Source organism: Paroedura picta, chromosome 8 (assembly GCF_049243985.1).
Source record: "Paroedura picta isolate Pp20150507F chromosome 8, Ppicta_v3.0, whole genome shotgun sequence".
NCBI classification, from domain to species: domain Eukaryota; kingdom Metazoa; phylum Chordata; class Lepidosauria; order Squamata; family Gekkonidae; genus Paroedura; species Paroedura picta.
The window spans coordinates 58931726-58951978 of record NC_135376.1 but is presented as its reverse complement, the minus strand read 5'-3'; the positions used below and the strand labels follow the sequence as shown (position 1 = coordinate 58951978).

General features: G+C 41.9%; 2 protein-coding genes across 2 annotated transcripts in view; both read right to left on the bottom strand.

Annotated features, from left to right (window-relative positions):
• The window catches only part of DMBT1 (deleted in malignant brain tumors 1), a 219150-nt gene that overhangs the window by 96228 nt on the left and 102669 nt on the right, over positions 1-20253 (bottom strand). The gene's annotated exons all lie outside the window — the stretch shown is intronic.
• Positions 1-20253, bottom strand: part of LOC143842725 (uncharacterized) — a 121077-nt gene that overhangs the window by 12301 nt on the left and 88523 nt on the right. Inside the window, exons 23-37 of the mRNA XM_077347888.1 lie at positions 17293-17580; positions 17105-17209; positions 13963-13986; positions 11629-11664; positions 7002-7019; positions 5658-5705; positions 4207-4230; positions 4042-4071; positions 2682-2705; positions 2236-2259; positions 2079-2108; positions 916-939; positions 758-787; positions 438-461; positions 277-306 (exon numbers count right to left, since the gene is read on the bottom strand). Of these exons, the coding sequence (XP_077204003.1) occupies positions 277-306; positions 438-461; positions 758-787; positions 916-939; positions 2079-2108; positions 2236-2259; positions 2682-2705; positions 4042-4071; positions 4207-4230; positions 5658-5705; positions 7002-7019; positions 11629-11664; positions 13963-13986; positions 17105-17209; positions 17293-17580 (759 nt within the window). The remainder of the gene's footprint in view (positions 1-276; positions 307-437; positions 462-757; positions 788-915; positions 940-2078; positions 2109-2235; positions 2260-2681; positions 2706-4041; positions 4072-4206; positions 4231-5657; positions 5706-7001; positions 7020-11628; positions 11665-13962; positions 13987-17104; positions 17210-17292; positions 17581-20253) is intronic.

Here is a 20253-nt window from a genome sequence, read left to right as displayed (position 1 = left end):
CCTCCCTGATTAGACTGATGAGCCAAGGATCTGATTCTGTATAAGGCTTCATCTGTGCTTTATTGCACACAGTAGCAGAGACCATCCATTTCAATCATATTTTTTGTGGTGAATGAAAGCTTCTGTGGATCTTCAGCTCACAGTCCTCTGCAAGATCAGGGAACATCTCCTATATCATCTAATTTTGAAATAGCAGAACTTTGTGTCTCTTAGAGCCCAGCTCAGTCCCCTCCCTGATGAACTAAAACTAGGTAAAATAGAGGACTAACATCTTACCTATGTCAAGTTCTGGAGCACTAGCACTTCCTGTTAGAAGGGGGAAATGTTACAGTCACCTTTAACAAGTAATATAGTTGTTATACTTTTATTCCCAATTTCTGTCCTGGAAATATAGTCCACCCATGTAAAAACAAAAACAGAGATGGTATTCTCATTACCTGCAGATGGAGGGCGTAATTCACCTGTCACAGAACAAGATTTTATAGGATTATACAATCAGTAGTATCCCAACTAGTATATCTCATACTAACTTTCTAGGATTGATAATTAACCAACTTCATATTTAAAAAAATATTTTGCAGTATTAATATTTATACATTTACCGTAGGTATTTTTGCATTTTCATTTTTCACACAGTAAAAGAGAACATCTATATCATCTAATTGTGAAATAGTTGAACTTTGTGTCTCACAGAGCTCAGCTCAGTTCCCTGTCAAATGAATGAAAAATTAGACAACATAGAGGACTAAAGTCTTACCTATTTCAAGATCTGCAGCACTAGTGCTATCTGTTAGAAAAAAATGTTACAGTCACCACTAACAATTAATACAGTTGTTATACTTTTGTTCCCAGTTTCTATCCTGGAAATGTAGTCCACCCATTTAAAAACAAAACTAGAGATGATGTTCTCATTACCAGCTGATGAAGGACGTGCTGCATCTGTCAAAGAACAAGATTTCATAGAATTATAGAATCAGTAGTATTCTAGCAAGTATATCATATTAACTTGCTTGGATTGGTCATCAACCAACTTCATATTTTAGAGATTTTAAATTATTAATATTTGTCCATTTAAATAGTTTTGCATTTGCATTTTCTTGCCAACTCAGACCTGAACATAAACTGCAAAATCATGCAAGCAGGCAGCTTTCCAAGCAATGAAGCTGCCACAGAATCAGCGACATGATTCCAAATTTTGGCAGAGGAACAGCAAAGATAGTTTGCAGAGAGAAAGCAGAGAGTTGAATTATGTATTTATGTGTTTGGTTATTTATCTTTAAAGAATTGTGCCACCTTTCAGACTAATCAAGAAGCACAAGGAAACAATTTTAAAAAATAATTTTTATTTCCATAATTTCCCCCCGAGCCTCTTGTGGCGCAGGGTGGTAAGGCAGCAGAAATGCTGTCTGAAGCTGTCTGCCCATGAGGCTGGGAGTTCAATCCCAGCAGCCGGCTCAAGGTTGACTCAGCCTTCCATCCTTCCGAGGTCGGTAAAATGAGTACCCAGCTTGCTGGGGGGTAAACGGTAATGACTGGGGAAGGCACTGGCAAACCACCCCGTATTGAGTCTGCCATGAAAACGCTAGAGGGCGTCAACCCAAGGGTCAGACATGACCCGGTGCTTGCACAGGGGATACCTTTACCTTTAATTTCTCCCCAAAGTAATCTCTAAATGTATCATTGAAGTTCCAACACAATCTAAAGTGACAAAGTTGTTTTGCTTAAATAACAAACTCTTCTTTGTCTTTCTTTTCTTTCCTATTTAGTCCTCTTCTTGTTTCTTGCAAAACAGGCATGTGGTCAGAGCATATGTGAGTGTATGTTGCCAGACCTTTGCTGACTGTGGTGGACCAGATGTGTGATGCACTATAAGTTGGCTTCATGTGCACATGGGTACTTTAAATCTAATGCTACACCATTTGTGAGATAAACTAATCGCTTATTTCACACAGTGGAAGAGAACATCTCCTATATTATCTAATTGTGCAATAGTAGAGAACTTGGTGTCTCTCAAAGCTCAGCTTAATTCCTTGTCAGATGAATGTAAAATTAGGCAACACAGAGGACTAAAGTCTTACCTATTTCAAGATCTGCAGCACTAGTACTACCTGTTAGAAGAAGAAAAAATGTTACAGTCAACTCTAACAATTAATATTATACTTTGGTTCCCAGTTTCTGTCCTGGAAATGTAGTCCCCCCGTGTAAAAACAAAACTAGAGATGATGTTCTCATTACCAGCTGATGAAGGACGTGCTGCACCTGTCAAAGAACAAGATTTTATAGGATTATAGAATCAGTAGCATTATAGCAAGTATATCTCATATTAACTTGGATTGGCCATCAACCAACTTCATATTTTAAGAGATTTTAAAGTATTAATATTTGTACACTTAAGTACTTTTGAATTTGCATTTTCTTGCAAACTCAGACCTGAAATGCAAAATCACGCAAAGGGGCAGATTTCCAAGCAATAACCACAGAATCAGCAACCCGATGGCAAATTTTGGCAGAAGAACAGCAAAAACAGCTTGTAGAGAGGAAGCAGAAACTTTACTTAGGTATTTATATATTTGGTCAATTATCTAAAAGAATTATGCCAACCATTCAAACCAAGGAGCACAAGGAAATAAACAATTAAAAAACACATGTAAAAACAAAACTAGAGATGGTGTTCTCATTACCAGCTGATGAAGGATGTGATCCACCTGTCCAAAAACAAGATGTTATAGCAGTGGTTCTCAACCTTTTCTTCACCATGACCCCAATTTCAGTGCTGAAGCCCAGTGGAGACCCAGCCGGAGGAGCTGCCAGCTAGCGCTGAGGAGGCACGTCTGCCAGACCCCCAGCCATGGCCATAGGCATACCCTCCCCCCGCAGGAGATGACTGGAGGGGGGCGAGGGCCCTGCCCAGGGGAAAGAGCTGCTGCTGCCACTGCCACTGCATCCACGTTGCTCGCTGTCCTGCACTGGGCTGGGCTTGGTCGTGCGTCTTACTCCCTTGGCTTACCACTTCTCTCCTTTCTACCTTCATTTAACTGCAGGGGTGTTCCACGGTGGCCCTGCTACAGAGTACGCGGGGCTTGCCAGACAGTCGGGTGGGACGGGGAAACTTTCAACCCATGGGGGGAGGGGGTTGCTTTCTTGCCAGCTCTGGAAGAGCTGCGCAAAGTGTTTCGGTGCATTCCTTGGCAGGCACCAGCGTGACCGGCCGTGCAGGCTGGGCAGCTGCAGAAGGAGCCAGTGTGGTGCTGGAAACACGTGTGCACACGCATGCGCACAACAATTGAGGCAGCGTGGAGGCAGCCATTCCCATTGCTCCACTGCCTCCGCCCACCTCCGCCAGTCCCCACCTGTGCTGCCAACCAGCCACCGCTGCCTGTCACCACTGCTGTGTGCCACTGCCCGCCGCCACTACATTCCCCCACATGCTGCCACCCGCCACTGTGGCGGCAGGCAACCTGGTGACCCCGGGGAAGGGGCCAGCCGACCCCAAATGGGTCCCAACCCCAAGGTTGAGAAACACTGTGTTATAGGATTATAGAATCAGCAGTATTCTAGCAAGTATATCTCATATTAACATGCTAGGATTGGCAATCAACCCACTTCATATTTTAAAAGATGCTGAAGGATTAATATGTGTACATTTAAGTACATTTGCATTTTAATATTCTAGCTAACTCAGACCCAAATATAAACTGCAAAATCATGTAGAGAGGTAGCTTTCCAAGCAATAAAGTCACTACATAATCTAATGGTGCAATAGATTCATATGAGTATCCGTGTTGGTCTGAAGTAGGACAATAAAATCAGAGTCCAGTAGCACCTTTAAGACCAACAATGATTTATTCAAGCTTAGTCTGACGAAGAGTGCTTGCACTCGAAAACTCATGCCTTGAATAAATCTTTGTTGGTCTTAAAGGTGCTACTGGACTCTGATTTTATAATGGTGAAATAGTAGAACTTTTTGTGTCTTTCAGTACCTAGCTTAGTTCCCTGTCAGATGAACTAAAAATTAGGGAACATAGAGGACTAACATCTTACCTATTTCAAGATTTGGAGCACTAGCACTTTCTGTTAGAAGGAAAAAATGTTACAGTCACCTCTAACAATTAATAGATATAGCTGTTATACTTTTGTTCTCAGTTTCCGTCCTGGAAATATAGTTCACCCATGTAAAAACAAAAACAGAGACAGTGTTCTCATTACCTGCAGATGGAGGACGTAATTCACCTGTCAAAGCACAATATTATTTTTTTAGGCTTATATACTGAGCCATATTCTAGTATGTATTGACTTGCTAGTATTGGCAATCAACCAACTTCATATTGTAAAAAAATTCAAAGTATTGCTATTGGTATCTTTAAGTACTTTCCAGTTAACTTAAACCTGAACATAAAATGCAAAATCGTGCAAACAGACGGCTTCCCACAATCTGAAGTGACCACACTGACCTGCTGGCAAATTGTGGTAGAGGAAATTAAAAATCATTTGTGGAAAGGAAGCAAAGAATTGACTTAAAATAAATAATAAATATTTTATTTGTATACTGTCCCTTGCAGTTAATGGCATTTAAAAACAACAAATTGAACAGTATCCAATAAAATAATAGATCCTACATAAGAGCCACCTCCTGTTATTGTCTCTATGAGGACTGATCAAAGCTTGGAGGGTTCCTCGTCGGTGAATGTTTCAGGCGGGGAGGCCTACATCTCATGGTCTTATTGCCTGGCCTCAGCCATAGGCCTGGCAGAATAGCTCAGGTGCAGGCTCTCCAGAATTGTGAGAGCTCCCAGAAAGCACTGATCTGCTCAGGCAGAGCATTGCACCGTGCTGGGGCCAAAGCCGAAAAGGTCCTGGCTGGAGCCGGTTTCATCTCTCTGGGGTTGAGTACCATAAGGAGATTCAAACTCTCGGGTCTTAACATAAGAGCCCTAGTGGAACAGACCACTGGTCTATCTTCTCCAGCATCCTGTTTCATACAGTGGCCGACCAGCTCCTCTGGAAAGCCTAGAACAGGAAATAGAAGCCAAGAACTTCCCCTGATGTTTATAATATTGTCACTCTGTAGCACCATAAGTCTAATTTGCGAACCTATCATAAGGAACACCTACGGATTTTGTTTCTGCAAAGCCACCTGAAACCAATCCTGGAGGAATCTTTACAAGCACTGGCATGAATATACACATACACAGACACATATTTGCCTATGTTATTATTTAATCCAATTCACCTCAGAATGAGAGTGCTTACAAGATACTCCTTAAAGACAGCAAACATAGACATGAAATTGAGTGCTACCTTCTATCAAGCTAAACCAGTTCCTATATGCTCCTGCAATAGAAATAAAAAGCGGCTGAGACTGACCCACGGCCCGCCATTGACAAAAGTTAAAATAAAAGCTGAGGCCTGTTTGCCAAGTCAAATGTTGTACGCATCATCATTAATCCTAAATACTCTCATGCAAGTCAATCTACTTTAACCATATTTCTTTGGTAAATATCTCTGGTTCTTGAGCACACAGTGATCTCCAGAGTGGAAAACCATTTCCTATTATACCAGACAGTAACATCACTGGATCTTGCACCTCTGACAGCCAAGCTTAGCCCTGTGACTGCTAAACTAAACCATTAAATAAAAGAAAAGGAGCAATGTCTTACCTTTTGCTTGCTGATCAGACGTAGCAGCACTGGAGGGTTCTGTTTCTGCTAAAGTAATTAAGGTGCATAAACATGACATAAAAAGATGATGCCAAGATTTTAGGAATTCTTAATTCACTAAAATATTATGAACAAATAACAACCAATTTTAGGAGACTTATAGCTAAAGTGCAGCGCATGTGCGATTTCGGGCACGCATGGCGCATGCGAGGATGCGCGGCCCTGCTTCCCTCTCCCCCCCTCCCACAGTAAGAAGCTTCCCAGGCCACAAGCTTGCGGCCTGGGAAGTTTTTTACTGCGGGGGGGGCGGGGAGAGGGAGCCGCGGCCCGGCACCAGGGCCTTCATGGCCCGGCACCGGGTCGCAGCCCGGTGGTTGGGGACCACTAGTCTAAGGCTTTTGTGGACACATTAAATTGGCTGTCATTGATAGTCCAGGCTGTATGGCTGGGATCTGGTAGTTTTAGTCCCTGACATTTTGCCAGTAGTACTTTGCCTTTTGTGCTGATGCTTCTCACTGGAGGGCTATGTATTTGTTAATAAAGCCGTGGCCAGATTTCTTCTCCAAATGTGGTGCGAGTGTCCTTCCTTTGCAGCCTCCATGCATGTCCTTCGGACATGCAAACATAGCTATGACTCACTGAAGGCCGAAAGATTGTGGGCATGGAGGACTTGGGGCACCAGGGAGATGCTGGGCTGATGTAGAAACTCAGTGAGGGGAGGGGCTGGGAGGCTGAGTGTGCCCTGGCATGCCCAGCACACTACATATCACCTGGAAGTCCAGGTGCCTATAAGGTTTTAAAGGGGCCCACATGCCAGCTCCTGGCCTCTTCCCCCTCTGATGGAACTGATGGAACGAGCCCATCAGGCAGCAAACATGCTGCCTCCCTACTGTACTGATGCTTCCTGCCGGGGGGGGGGGTGCTATGTGTGTGTTAATACAACTATCACCACATTTCTTACCAGTGTAGGAATCCTTCCTTTGCAGCCTCACCACCTGTCCTCCTGACACACAATACAAACCAGGACAAGATCCTCAACTACCTCCCTAAAGTATGCTGTTCTTCTGTCTGGAATTTTTCTCATAGAATAATAATAAAGAAGCGTTTTCTTTGCAATCTTTCAACCATTTGCATGATATTTTTAAATTTGTATTTGACCAATGACAAGTATGCTTTATAACAGATCTCACCGACCCTCACATACACTGCCCAATATTTCAATGCCAATAATTTTATTCAGTGTTTACATCTCTTCTTGAAATTCCCGGTGAGCACAATGGATACTCCATTGCTACTCAGAAGGATTTGGTCACAGGAGAGCGCACCAGAGGGTGCAGGACTTACCTTTCTCTTCAGAGGCAGCTGTTCAGAAAGAGAGAAAGAAAGTTTAACATTAAGACCCATTTCGATTATATCATTCATATTACTTATCTTTTAACTAGTCAATAAAATCTGTCAAGAGTTAATTAAGAAGTATTCATAACAGGATACACCTCCCAAGGCATTCCCTGATTCTCTATACTGGGAAGATTTCTATGAATGTGAAACATGCCCCAGGTTTGAAGAAAAATCTGAAAAGGAGAGGACAGCCCCCAAAATAATGGAAGCAGAACCTGTAGCTCTGAGAGATGACAGGATACAACAGATCATGTCACAGGATAAGTTAAACAGAAAAGAAACTGGAGCATCAGATATAAAAAAATGTATTGCCACTTCTTTTGTGCTGACACTTGTTGCTAGAGGGCTAGATAAAATCTTGTACAGAAGACCATCCTTCCAGATTCGGTCATAAACTGCAATCAGATCAAAGAAAACTGCAGATGTCTTAAGACATTTCTAATATCCTGCCTCAATGAAAATTGTTAAGCTGAGAACCTGGTCTTCACAACTACAACAGGGTATAAATCCTGCTTGCTCTATAGGGTCATGCTCATCAATTCTGTCACAAATTCTATTCAGGATTAGCCTCTTGAGTAGTTTATGGCAGGAGTTCTTAAGGGAAATAGGTATATAACTTTCCACCAGGTTTTAGGTTATCCAGATAGCAACTATCTTTCTTGATTTTTACTGGGAGTCTTCCTGTCTTTATGATGTCAATGAGAAACTTTGCAAGTCAGTTCTTTGTGAGTGTCCCACTGTTGATCAGTAACTCATTATGGGTGCAGTCAAAGCCTGGTGCCTTTCCACTCTTGAAAGTGGAAATTCCCTAACAATTTGCAGTCTTCAGGGCAGGTGCTTTGCAAGATCTGAAGTTTTTAAAATCCTGATTGTAAAATCTCAGTCCTTTGGAATTCTGGATAGGAAAACCAGCTGGGCAACTACCTGGTTTGGTGTTGTGCCCCACAGTCCCCACTTTTGGTGGCCCTGCCTGCAAAGAGTAAATCAAAAGAGTTCCAGAGAGTCCCCAGGCTTTCTCTGTAGTGGCCTTCACATGGAAGAATGACCTACCTGACAAAGTCAGAAAGACTGCAACAATTCTATAGAATCTACAAAATGTTCAGAACTCTTCAGGAGAACATTTTCATAAAAGGAATAGAGTTGTAGCAATATCGAATTCTACAAGAAGGGTAATTTTAGTTTAGGTAATAAGGCATTATTTAATTTCCTGTTAAAGGTTTGAGTAGCATTTTACACACTCACCCACCCTTTTATATGGCATCCTTCACTGGATGTCTATTGAATGTAAGGTTTGTGTGTGTGTGTGTTTTGTGGGGTTTTTTGCACATCTTAAGTCTCTACAAGAAAGGCAGACAAGACATATAGTAAATTAATTATCATCTGCTATTATATTATGGAAAAGATGCCAGTACATTCCAAGCAGACTTCTTGAATAGTAAAAGGAAGAAAAGAGAGTAACAGAATTTCACTGAGCTTCAAATAGAATACACAGAAAAAATGCTGTAGAATAATGTATAGCAGAAAATATTTCTTATCAGAGAAAGGACTATTGAAGATTCTTGTGCCTCTTGGTGAAAAGGAACAAAGTATGAGCACATAAAAAAATTCTTTTTTAAAAAAAAAAATTTTCTCCTCCCACCTCTTTTTTATTTAAGCCTTCAGGTGCTGGTTGTTTCGGTCACCACAACATGGTCAAAAATGGGCCTCACATAAAAAAATTCTTGTTGCATTTAGCACGAGAATTTATTTTAATCCTAACATTTATTCTCATAATTATTCTAATTAATAATTTGAATACATTTAATTATTCAAAATATTTATTTATATTTTACTATATAGAATATATACAATAAATATGAATTACTGTAAACAAAATGAATCCAGAAGTATTTCAAAGGAGCAATATGTCCTTTTAATTTCACTTCTGTTCTAAAGAAAACAAATATTGTTTAACTCAAAGTATGGACTGAATGCTAGCTCAGACTTAACAAATTCTGTTTAGAAGTTTAGATGTTCCTAGAAAATACTGGGAGTCAGTAGGAAACTAAAGGAGGAATAGAAAGCCCTCCCAATTATGCATGGGCCAGGAAATCCAGGGTGGCAGCAGCAGGGCAGCCCCAATTGTGCATGATGCTGCCACCATCTCAACCCTGGCCTGGCACAGAGCCCCAGAAGGCCCGCAGTAAGGGAACACGGAATTTTCCCCCTGGGCATACCAAGGGCACCAACGGGGGCTGGGTTGGGCCAGCGCTGTGCATGATCGGCAGAGCCGGCCCTTTCCCCAATCTACCATGTCCCTGCAGGGACACCAGATGCCCATGTCGGCTCCGCGGAGCCATGGAGTTGGCCGGGGAGTCCCCCCACCCCCACTTTGGTGGGAAAGCGGCATGCTGCTCCCCACCATTGTGCGGTGGGGGCCCTATGACCCTCGCTTCTGTCACCTTGAGGTGGTGTGCCGGGCTTTCCAGCTCTGGCATTTTGCATGCATGCACTACGCTGGGACAGTCCGCATATGCCAGGGAATTCCCTCCCTGTGAGTATGCGGGAAGAACCAGGGCATGGGGCCCCAGCACAATTTCCAGCAGCAGTCCAGTGTGGCTGCTGCCAGGCATAATAGGTCATAGTATAACAAAATAGAACAATAGTTCAGCACCTTTCAACTCTGCTAACCCCAAACAACAAAAGCCTAGCACTCCTGTGCAAATACAGTATAATACAATATATAGAACAAGTAGCTTAAAAGATAAGAGATATCTATACCCTTTCTATTGGGAGAGGGGTATTAACATGTATTAGATTTCAGGTTTCTCTGAAAACCTGGGCCTTTTCTCATGCTTGTAGAAAGACCTGTCTGTTCTGTTTATGACTCCAATCCCTGGATTTAAATATCCACAGATTTAGCCTTCATGACAAAACCCCACAAACTTGATATGTCTGAATGCATGAGCACAACAACATCAAAGAAAATCAACCAAGCTGTATTTATTGTGAAAATGTCTTTTAATGCATTTCTGTTTGAGAAATTTCTTCATGAGTATCATCAAGTTCAATTTCTGCATTCTGGAGTAGAGGATTAATCCTGATGTTATGTTCAAGAATTTGTGCCTCTTACTAGGGGTTTTCTCACTTGTTAATTTAACATGGAAGGGAAGTTAAAATGGGAAGAAAGGCAAATACAGTGGTAACCATGATTGTTCTGAAATAAAAAGCGGTGATACTCAGAGGCAGGGATGCCACGTGGCTTTTTCAAAAATGATAAATTAAGAGGGGTAGGACCCAGTGAAGGATCAAATACAAATCAAGTATAGAGGCACTGGGATACCAAGGTGGCAAGCACAATATCCAAAATAGACTTCTGTAGAGTCTTAAATCTTCTATTATTTCTTTATTCTGAATTGTACAAAGGAGTCCCAACGCGTTTTGCCCACTGGCTTTGTCAAGGGACATTAAATTATTAGTGTTTCAGACAAACCTCATATAAGTAAATATATGTCTCTTGGACAGAGTCTAAGGTTGTTATAGCAGCTACTCCTAGCGTCTGGAACGCCTTAAGCTAGGAGTAGCTGCTATAACGACCTTATACTCTAAGAGACATATATTTACTTATATGAAGTTTGTCTGAAACACTAATAATTTAATGTCCCTTGACAAAACCAGTGGGCAAAATGCGTTGGGACTGCTTTGTACATGGGGCTTTTTGACATGCCACCCGTGGCTCTTAGCACTATTCCTTAATGTGGTACCTAACTCATGTTTTCGGAAAGTGGGCAAAGTCCTTGCCTGGTTGACATATGGCTCCCTCCTGGAAATAGCTATTGCTAGAAGGAGAGGTAAGCTATTGCTAGAAGGAATGCCACCACATGAAACTAATGTTTTCTAATATATTTTCATATATATTCTTTACAGTGCATAATGATTTGTAGCACTGAAGAGGAAAAAGACCTGTCAAGAAAGGTAGCATATGGATGCCATTGCCAAATCTTCCTGTATACTTATCAAAAGCTATCTGTATTTGTGCACTAATCAATAATATTTCTGTATGAAGAAGCCTCCAGTGTTTTCATGCTCAAACAGGCAATATTCTAGTTTAAAGAAGACAAGAAGCACTTTTCCAGGTTGAAGAGCAATATTCAAAATAAAGGTTTAAACATAAAAGAAGAAAAAACAAGAAGAAGATTTAGAAATCTAGTGTAGCCTGCATTATCTGACTGCCTTCCAAACCATGTGTTTAATGACATGGTTCCATATGTACAAGAGATGCTTTTTACTTGTGAATTGTGTGACTATTGTGGCCATTTCTGGGGAAAAGAAGACAAAAAATGCAACAGGTTTTACTTGATAACTGAGGCCTCCTGAATGCAATGAATGTTCAGTGCAAAAAGAAAGATCAAAACTGCCATTGCACACATGTTGGGTAATATACTTTTGTGCCCTTTAGAAGTAGATTTTCCTGTTTTGTACAGGAAAATCCAACTGCAAAAGCACATTGAAGGTGCATTAGCCAACATGTGCAGAAAGGTGAATAAGTAAGTAATATGGCATTTATTATTATGTAACATAAAATGCTTCTTACCAGCAAACTGCAGCTTCCTCATTGCTGAGGTTGTTTCTTGAAAAAGAAGAAAGAATAAGCTCCAGATGCACTAAATTCACTGTTTGTTGCTGCAATTGGTATGGCGTTTATCTCAGCCCTCAGCAATTTAATATACCCGGGATATATTTCAAAGGCTAGACAAATTAATTTTTGATAAAATGGAGAAAAGTATAAAAGCAAGATATATGGTAGCTTTAATGTCTTTTCCAAGTCTAAACAATCCGTGCTTCATGTTAGGCCACCAGATTTAGGGTTGTGTGCTTTGCACTGCTTTGATCAAAAACTCTCCGAAGCAGGCTTGCTTCGGAAATTTTTTGATTGAAGCAGTCTGAGGCTCAAACTCCTGCGGAGAAAAAGAGCTGAATTGACTGTCCAAGGCATGTTTTGACATGCCTTGGCGCAGTTTGGCTTGCCTCAGTGCCCACCCACCCTGGGCCTCACATGTGCCCAGAAGGGAGGAGACCAAAAGCCCCACCCTCGCCCACTCCCTGCCCGGGCTGCCGCTGCCACACACTGATCTGTGGCTGGCTGGTTCCCAAACCCCCATCCAAAATTGGAGGGAAGCACTTTGTAGCTGCCACCTCCCCCAATCACTACAAAGTAAGTGTGCCGCAGGAGAGGAGTGTCCTGGCAGGGGATCAGGGAACCAGCCAGCCACAGGTGAGTGTGTGGTGGCTGCAGTGACAATCTGGGCAGGAAGTGGGTGAGAGTGGGGCTTTCGCTCTCCTCCCTTCAGGGCAGGTGAGAGGCCCAGGACATCACTCCAGGGCATGGAGATTTCAATGGTTGAAGCGCTTCAGAGATGTCCGAAGAGCTCTGGATCGTGCGTCGGATGAAGCAGCTGCTTCAACTGAGTCTACACCAGTTCAAGGCAGGTTCTTTCGAACCCAAAATGTTCCAGTGGACCCTGTCCCCTGAAGCTGAACTGGACATAGAATGTTTATCTTATCACACCCAGAAATTTTATTCCCTCCATGCATTTCCCCTCTGCTTTAATCAGGCTAATTACAATGTCCATCGGACCTCTACATCCTCAGTTCCTTCACTGTAACATCCCTCTCCACCCTCTGAAAATCTTGTTGGTCTATAAGATGCTATTCAATCAAATCTGACTTTTTTTTCGGGGGGGGGGGGGGGTTGCAGACCAAAACAGCTTTACCCTAAAAACATCAAACCAGGAGTCTAAATCACTGTTTTGTAGCTATTCTGGATATCACAACAAACTCTGGCTCATGGTAACTACAGACATATTCAGTTTCCAAGATTTATGGGTAGGCAGAGGGAAGGCATGGAAGCATGATGACTCCCAAAGTTTATTCCATGGTAACACATAAGGGTTTGTTATGATGTCTTAACGTAAACGAAGCAAGTGAGCAATATCAGAAAAAAATAACTAAGGTGCAATTACAATAGAAATCAGTACATTGTATATATTGTACATTGTATAAACAACAAAAATAAATATTCATCATGAAATCATGGAGCATTTCCGCACATCAGCAAACATAGCGTTATGCCAGCTGAATGGCAAAGTGCTAAATTTTATCACACTTCCCAGTCCCTCCTCACCTTTTCTGATGTCTCACCTTTGTCTGCCACCTTTTCATATGTCTCACCCTCCACATCTGTTGCTGGACATGGCAGAAGAGAGCAATATGCCTTATATGCGGCACACTTCCACCTGTCAATAAATCCAGGCAACCAATCCCCTTTCTCCACATTTAAAAGGTCCAATGATGCCCAGTATCTTTTTCTTTAAAAATCATACTTAAGCTCAGACTTAACAAATTCTGTTTAGAAGTTTAGATGTTCCTAGAAAATGCTTGGAGTCAATAGGAAACTAAAGGAGGAATAGAAAAGCCCTCCCAATTATGCATGGGCCAGGAAATCCAGGGTGGCAGCAGCACGGCAGCACAAATTGTGCATTAGGGAAGGGGGAGGGTGTAGCAAGCAGTTTGCTGCCCAGACTCTGGATGTGGCTGACGTCATGTGGAGTGGCCAGAATATAACAACTACATTAGGTAAGCATTTCACTATATTTATTGAGTGCGGAAAAATCCATGGTATAACCCACACCAATGATTTCCCAGATTTTTCTTTGAATAGAAAAAAAGAAGTGGGAAATTTGGAAAAAGAAAAAAAGGAGAAATAGTAAGAGAACAAGCAATGCCCTTCAACAAGGAAAATAGCTGAAGTTTGGTACTTTGCAGTACAAAGGGGGGGGGAGAGAAGATTTAGAAAAAAATATTTTACTGACATTCAAACTGTAAATTTAACTAATGTGGCTTTATATGTACAAAAGGTTTTCCTTACCACTGTAATATGGAAACTTGTTGGCTGGTGATTAAAAAAAAACAACAAGAAGAAAGATGAATGCATAAGAGGAATAGATTTTAATTGTGTTTTGTATTTTGCAGAAAATGCTCCTTACCATATAACTTGTTTCTTAAAGCAAGGAAGAATGTGCAGTAATGGGCATATTGCTGTAAGTTACACTTTTATAATAAACACAAAAGTAGTGAATAGACAAAATATTAGGGGCTTTTTGCACGCCTTCAAAATCGCACAATGGTTGCCAATTGGAAACGCTATTGATTTGCCATAACGCATGACGTCGTAGACAATCTGCCACACACCTGAAACCAATCTGCAAAAAGCGCTTCCTTGTAGCGCTTCAGGGGAATCCCAAAAAGTGGATTCACCCTCCGGAAAGCGCTACACTCTTGCAACCAATCTGCAACACTAGCGAAAAAGACCTGTGTGTTAACATTGTTGCGGTTTCTTCAAAGTCCCTCCTCCTGAGCCTGTCCTCCAAACTTCCGGCGAAACGATCGCCATTTTTTTTTCTCCGAGCGGGGATAAACGCACCAGCAAGCCTCTTTCTGTTTAGAGGCTTCCCTGGCTTCAGTCCTTCACCTTTAGTCACTAAGCACCAACCACTGAAAAGCCCGTTTGCTGATGTATTTTCCCATTAATTTTTACACATTCATTCAGCCGAAAATCGGGCCCGTGAGAGGGGGGGGGATTTTTTTTTTTCACTCGAGGCAGCGTGGCAACGATCATACGATCAAACGACAGCTCAAACACATTAGGCAGCTGGATGGGTCTCTCCGTTGCAACGAATCTACACAGATTCGTTACAATGGGTCTTTTTTTTTTTAAAAAAAAACCTTTCTTAAAGGGAAAGGGGCTGTTTGGGAGCATGCTAACGGCTGCCCATTGGCTGCTTGACGGCCAGGGGCGGGACGAGCTTGGCAATAGCGCTTCCTTTCTAGCGATTTCTGCCGAGACCGGAAGCTGTGGGAAACGCTACAAAACGCAACTGGATTCCACTACAAAGGCAGGTATGCATAACGACGAATTCCACTATTTTAAATGGTGATTTTTCATTCAGTGACCAATTTGCAACAAAGATCCCGGTGCGTAAAGCCCCTTAATATATCTAATTTTCAATGAGGCCCTCTTCTGTGGATCCAGAAACCTGGAGTCTGGAGCAATGAACAGACCAGACATAGGGGACAGATCTTTCTACAACTCTGGGGAAATCCTCAGGTTTTAAAAAAATCTAAATAAATATAGCAGGTGAATTTAAATCATCTGAAATGAAAGAAGGAGCACCTATAACTTTAAGAAACAGTTGCCTTCAGTGGCCACTGCTAGACAACCATAACAGTTTTAACAGCCTTAGTTTATGTCAGTAAAAGGCAGTCGACAGGAGAGTTGTTTCGGGGAGGGGGGAACCTAAATATACTCCAAAGTCGGTCCATTCCTTCCCAGTATCACAGAGACTAAACAGTTTGTTGGAACCATAGTTTGCTGTAAATAACACACTCCACAAAATGAGACACAGACACTACTTAATGGAATCCAAAGCTTGGTTGCACTTGGTGGCCAATATTGATATCACAAAAACCTCTGGATTGGTGTCAATATATATTAGTCTATTCCTGAACTGTGGGCATGTGAAGGAAAGGTTGAAAGTATGATCAATTCCTAGAAAGTATGATCAATTTCAGCAAAAAAAATCAAACTTTTTCAATCAGTGTTATTTTACCTTATGACCAAGAGTCAGACAAATCATAACTGCATAATTTCATTTAGTATGTTGAGTTAATGTTTTTTTAGGTTTTGGGTTCTGGTTGGGTAGCATTACAAAGGTTTGTTTGTTTGTTTATTTATTTATTTTAGTTTTAGTGGTAGATTTCTATTGGATGCATCAAGTTTTAATTGGTTCTATTTTGGGGGGAGGGGTATCATTTGTTGTACTGGCTTCTTGTTCATTTGTAGGTTGTAAAGTTATCTTCTTGATAAGCTTGGGCATTTAACTTTCTGAGCCCAGCAGAATCAATGTTCTGCAGTGCAACCTTGGTGTTGCTCTCAGCTTGCCTTTTGATGAGTGACTGACTAATTGTCAATAAGCAGAAATTGAGAATCCTGCAATATGGCGGGATGAGGAAACAGAATGAGGCCCCAGCATATTACGGAGCTTCTGGTTAAGCATGGTACAGTTTTCTTACAAGACACATGGATGTTTAGGCAAATCTGTTTTTCTGGTTTCACTGTTTATTCTCTAGACACTTTCCAGAATCTAAAAGCTTAAACTCTAAAACAGCATCAGAGATTGCTGGTTTGATTTCTGTTCATTGAACAAAGTTTGAGTCCAGTGAGTGCGAAGTTTAAAACTTATCATTCTGGGTATGAGCTTTCATGCATATACACACTTCTTCAGATACATTGAAACATTTTTTTCTGAAGCCTTACATATAGGTAAAGAGTGTGTGTATATGTGTGTGTTTGGGGTGGGGGGGGGGTAGTTTCTAGGACTTCTGAACCAGTGGGGAAAGAAGACATGGAATGGGCAATTCACTTCCCATAGTGCAATAAAACTGGCCTGATTACCTCTATGAAAAGTGGACAAATTTGCTGTTCAGGTTTTGAAACTCATCTTTGAGTTTGTTTGGAGAGGCACAAATCTATCAATTTATCCATCTATCCACCTGTCAATTCATTCATCCATGCATATATGAATATCAAAATCAGAAGTTTTCTTATAATAGATATAAAAATGGCTTTTCCCCAGGTTCTATGATGGCCACTGTGACCAAGAGGGTTAGACTGAAGGAAAGCATGGGGACATGGATGCACAAACCTAGGAAGGGTTAAGCTAGTGACTATGGTGCAGCCGGAGGATCAGTTGGGTAATTGGGGCAGCAATAGCAAAAAGGAAGGAAAGTATCTCATTGGGTTGGAGGGGAGAGCTTATGCCTTTCCCCTTGCATCATCTCAGCCCAGCTTATAGAAAGAGAATTGAGAGAGTCCAGAGGGAAGTTGGGAGAAATAGGAATAGGTAGATTCAGCAGAATACAGATGGAAAGGAACTAGCTGGCTGACCAGAGAGTGAGGGAACTCATCCAGAAACAATACCTGTATAGAGAGGCTGCAAGCTGGAACTTACCTGGCTTGATTACTGGACGGAAGTACTTGTGATCTCTGTCTCTCCTATGTGAGTACATCATTTTCCCCCGTAGGGTGGGTCCCAAAGAGGGCCTCATAAGTTTTTCTGGTAAAAAGAAAGAAGGCATCACATGAAAACCACAGCTCTTTCAGTCTTTACTTTCATGAGTGGCATTTTTTCCCCCTTACCAGTTGATGCTGAGTCCTCATTAGCTATGCCTGGTTTCTCAGTAGCTATGCTTGGCTCCACAGCAGCTGTGCCTGGTTCACCTGCAGCTGTTCCTGGTTCACCTGCAGCTCTGCCTGGTTCCTCAGCAGCTGTTCCTGGTTCACCTGCAGCTGTTCCTGGTTCACCTGCAGCTGTTCCTGGTTCACCTGCAGCTGTTCCTGGTTCCTCAGCAGCTCTGCCTGGTTCACCTGCAGCTGTTCCTGGTTCACCTGCAGCTCTGCCTGGTTCCTCAGCAGCTGTGCCTGGTTCTGGAAATATGAGGAGTAAGAGGATACAGGAAAAATGAGTGATACATTCTTTAAAAGTCAAGGTTTTCATGCATTGTGATTTATTTTTCATTCATCATTTTAATATATAGGACAAGAGAATGCTTTCAGAACATTCAGAAGGGGAAAATATAAGCTATCTCTGATGTTCTAACCAGTTCCAAAAGATTTTGCTTCAACTTAGAACATGATATGATCTGATAAATATAACTTTTTCCTGATCAGACTGACATTTATTCAGATGAGTTGCAGGTCTCTGCTGAACCACTGGAGAAGGCAGGGAGTGGGCAGTTCCCCTCCCATAGTACAATACAAAAGATGTGCTGGCCTCCATGAGATGCTGGTGAACTAGTTATGCAAATTTCCTGAACCTTATCCTTGAGTTCCTTTAGGGAGGAAATGGAGTCCATTCTTCCGTCTTTGGAGAGGAAATGAACTCCACCTTCCATCTATGTTCTTCTCCATCTATCCATCAAGAACATTTTCCAATGAATTTCAAACTTCTTATTATTAATATTATTAATAATTAAATTTCTATACCGCCCTCCCAATATGGATCAGGGCAGCGTACAAGGTAACTTACAATTAACAATATTTGAATTAATAATTAATTAAAATTAATAATTATTAATGGGTTCTCTTATTGCCATGATTGTAAGCCATAGGTACCCATCAAATAAAGATTTGACACAGCATCTTGGATTTAATTAGTTTATATAATAATTAAGAGCCTCTTGTGGCGCAGAGTGGTAAGGCAGCCGTCTGAAAGCTTTGCCCATGAGGCTGGGAGTTCAATCCCAGCAGCCAGCTCAAGGTTGACTCAGTCTTCCATCCTTCCGAGGTCGGTAAAATGAGTACCCAGCTTGCTGGGGGGTAAACGGTCATGACTGGGGAAGGCACTGGCAAACCACCCCGTATTGAGTCTGCCAAGAAAACGCTGGAGGGCGTCACCCCAAGGGTCAGACATGACTCGGTGCTTGCACAGGGGATACCTTTACCTTTACCTTTATCTTTACCTATATAATAATTAAGCTGATCCATGTCATAATAATTAAGCAGATCTATGTCATAATGTATCATTTTACAGGCTGTGCTAGGCAGCTTTGTTGGGTAGACCCACCCTGACTCCAAACTCAGCCAGCATCTTCTGCTGGCCTTTGAAGGGGGAAAAGGTAAAATATGAATGATCCATAGTGTAGCCATGTCTGGGAAGACAAAGTATAGTATTCAGCAGAACATTTGACCCATTGAGGTGCCAGCACTGTTAGCTGTGATTTTATACAACAACAACAAGCCTTTAATAGCATATAAAAGTACAATATAAGAAGGGAAACTGCAGAAGGATCCACTGCTAGTGAAAACAAAGGCAAAGATCATGCTTTAGAGAAGGATAAAATACATTCACGGTCTCTCATGGCAAGATATAAAAACTTTGTAACTGGTTCAATTATATCAGGGTTCTGGGATGTCAAAAGAAACTGAGTCTTACGTTCATCCAAATGCAGTTCTTTTTTACACAGCAGTGAGTTAAGAAATTTAACTCGGATTGAGGAATAAAACAGACAATAGAAGAAAACATCTGTAACTGATTCTATACAGCAGTGTGCACAGGAGCACAACCTAGCTGAATGCTGGATCTGTTGAAATGTCCCATATAGCAGTGGTTCCCAACCTTTTTATCACCGGGGACCGGTCAATGCTTGACAATTTTACTGAGGTCCTGGGGGGGGGGTAGTCTTGTGCCAAGGGATGTCGTCACCGCTGCCTGAGCTCCTGCTCCACTTGCTTTTCCCGCTGGCACCCCTGACTTCCCGCTGCCAGCTGGGGGGCGCTGCCAGCCATGGGAGCCCCAGCCATGGCGGCCGCAGGACAGCACCAAAGGTGAGCCAGCGGCAGAGTGGTAGGGCAGCCCCCCAGGGCAGCAGCCGGGGAGGAGAACGGGAAAGAGCCATGGCCCAGTACCAACTGATCCACGAACCGGTCCCGGTCTCCGGACTGGGGGTTGGGGACCGCTGCCATATAGCACAGCAGAAGGTAGAGCATTAGTTCTAGCTAACGTGAAGGCCTTATGCTGTTGTGGGATGATTAGATGGTAGAAATATGCAGCTAGGGGCTGAGAGCTTGGTGAGATCCCCAAGCTCAATGGAAAACAAACATTTCTATCTTTACTGCTAAGTACTTGCAGTTCTATGTCTAACAGTCTGCGTTTAATTGAATCAAATGCAGTCTTTTCCTGGACTTCTGTGAAGTAAACAAACTTGCTGTGATTTTATAGCTGAAGTTTCCAAAAATCCTCATTCCTTGCTACATAGGGGCAATTTAATGCAAACTAACCGTTAACACAGATCTTGTTTTCTTTAACAGGACTTTGTATTGCACTTGTAACAAAAGATAGATAAGATAGTACTATTCTTTAAAGTATGTTAAGGAAGACTAGTTTGCTTTTCTTTTGGTTTAAATTGGGCATAGTATGGAGTTGTCATTATCTAATTGTGTAACAGTTTTGCAGGATTCTGGTGTAAATTTGCCTATATATGCTTATGCTCTTGTATGTAAAGTTGTCAGCAACTTGAACGTAGTTAGGAATAGATGCTTTTATTGATCATGGTCTTAAGCTGATCTTTCATTGTGACAATAAATAACTTAGATCATAGT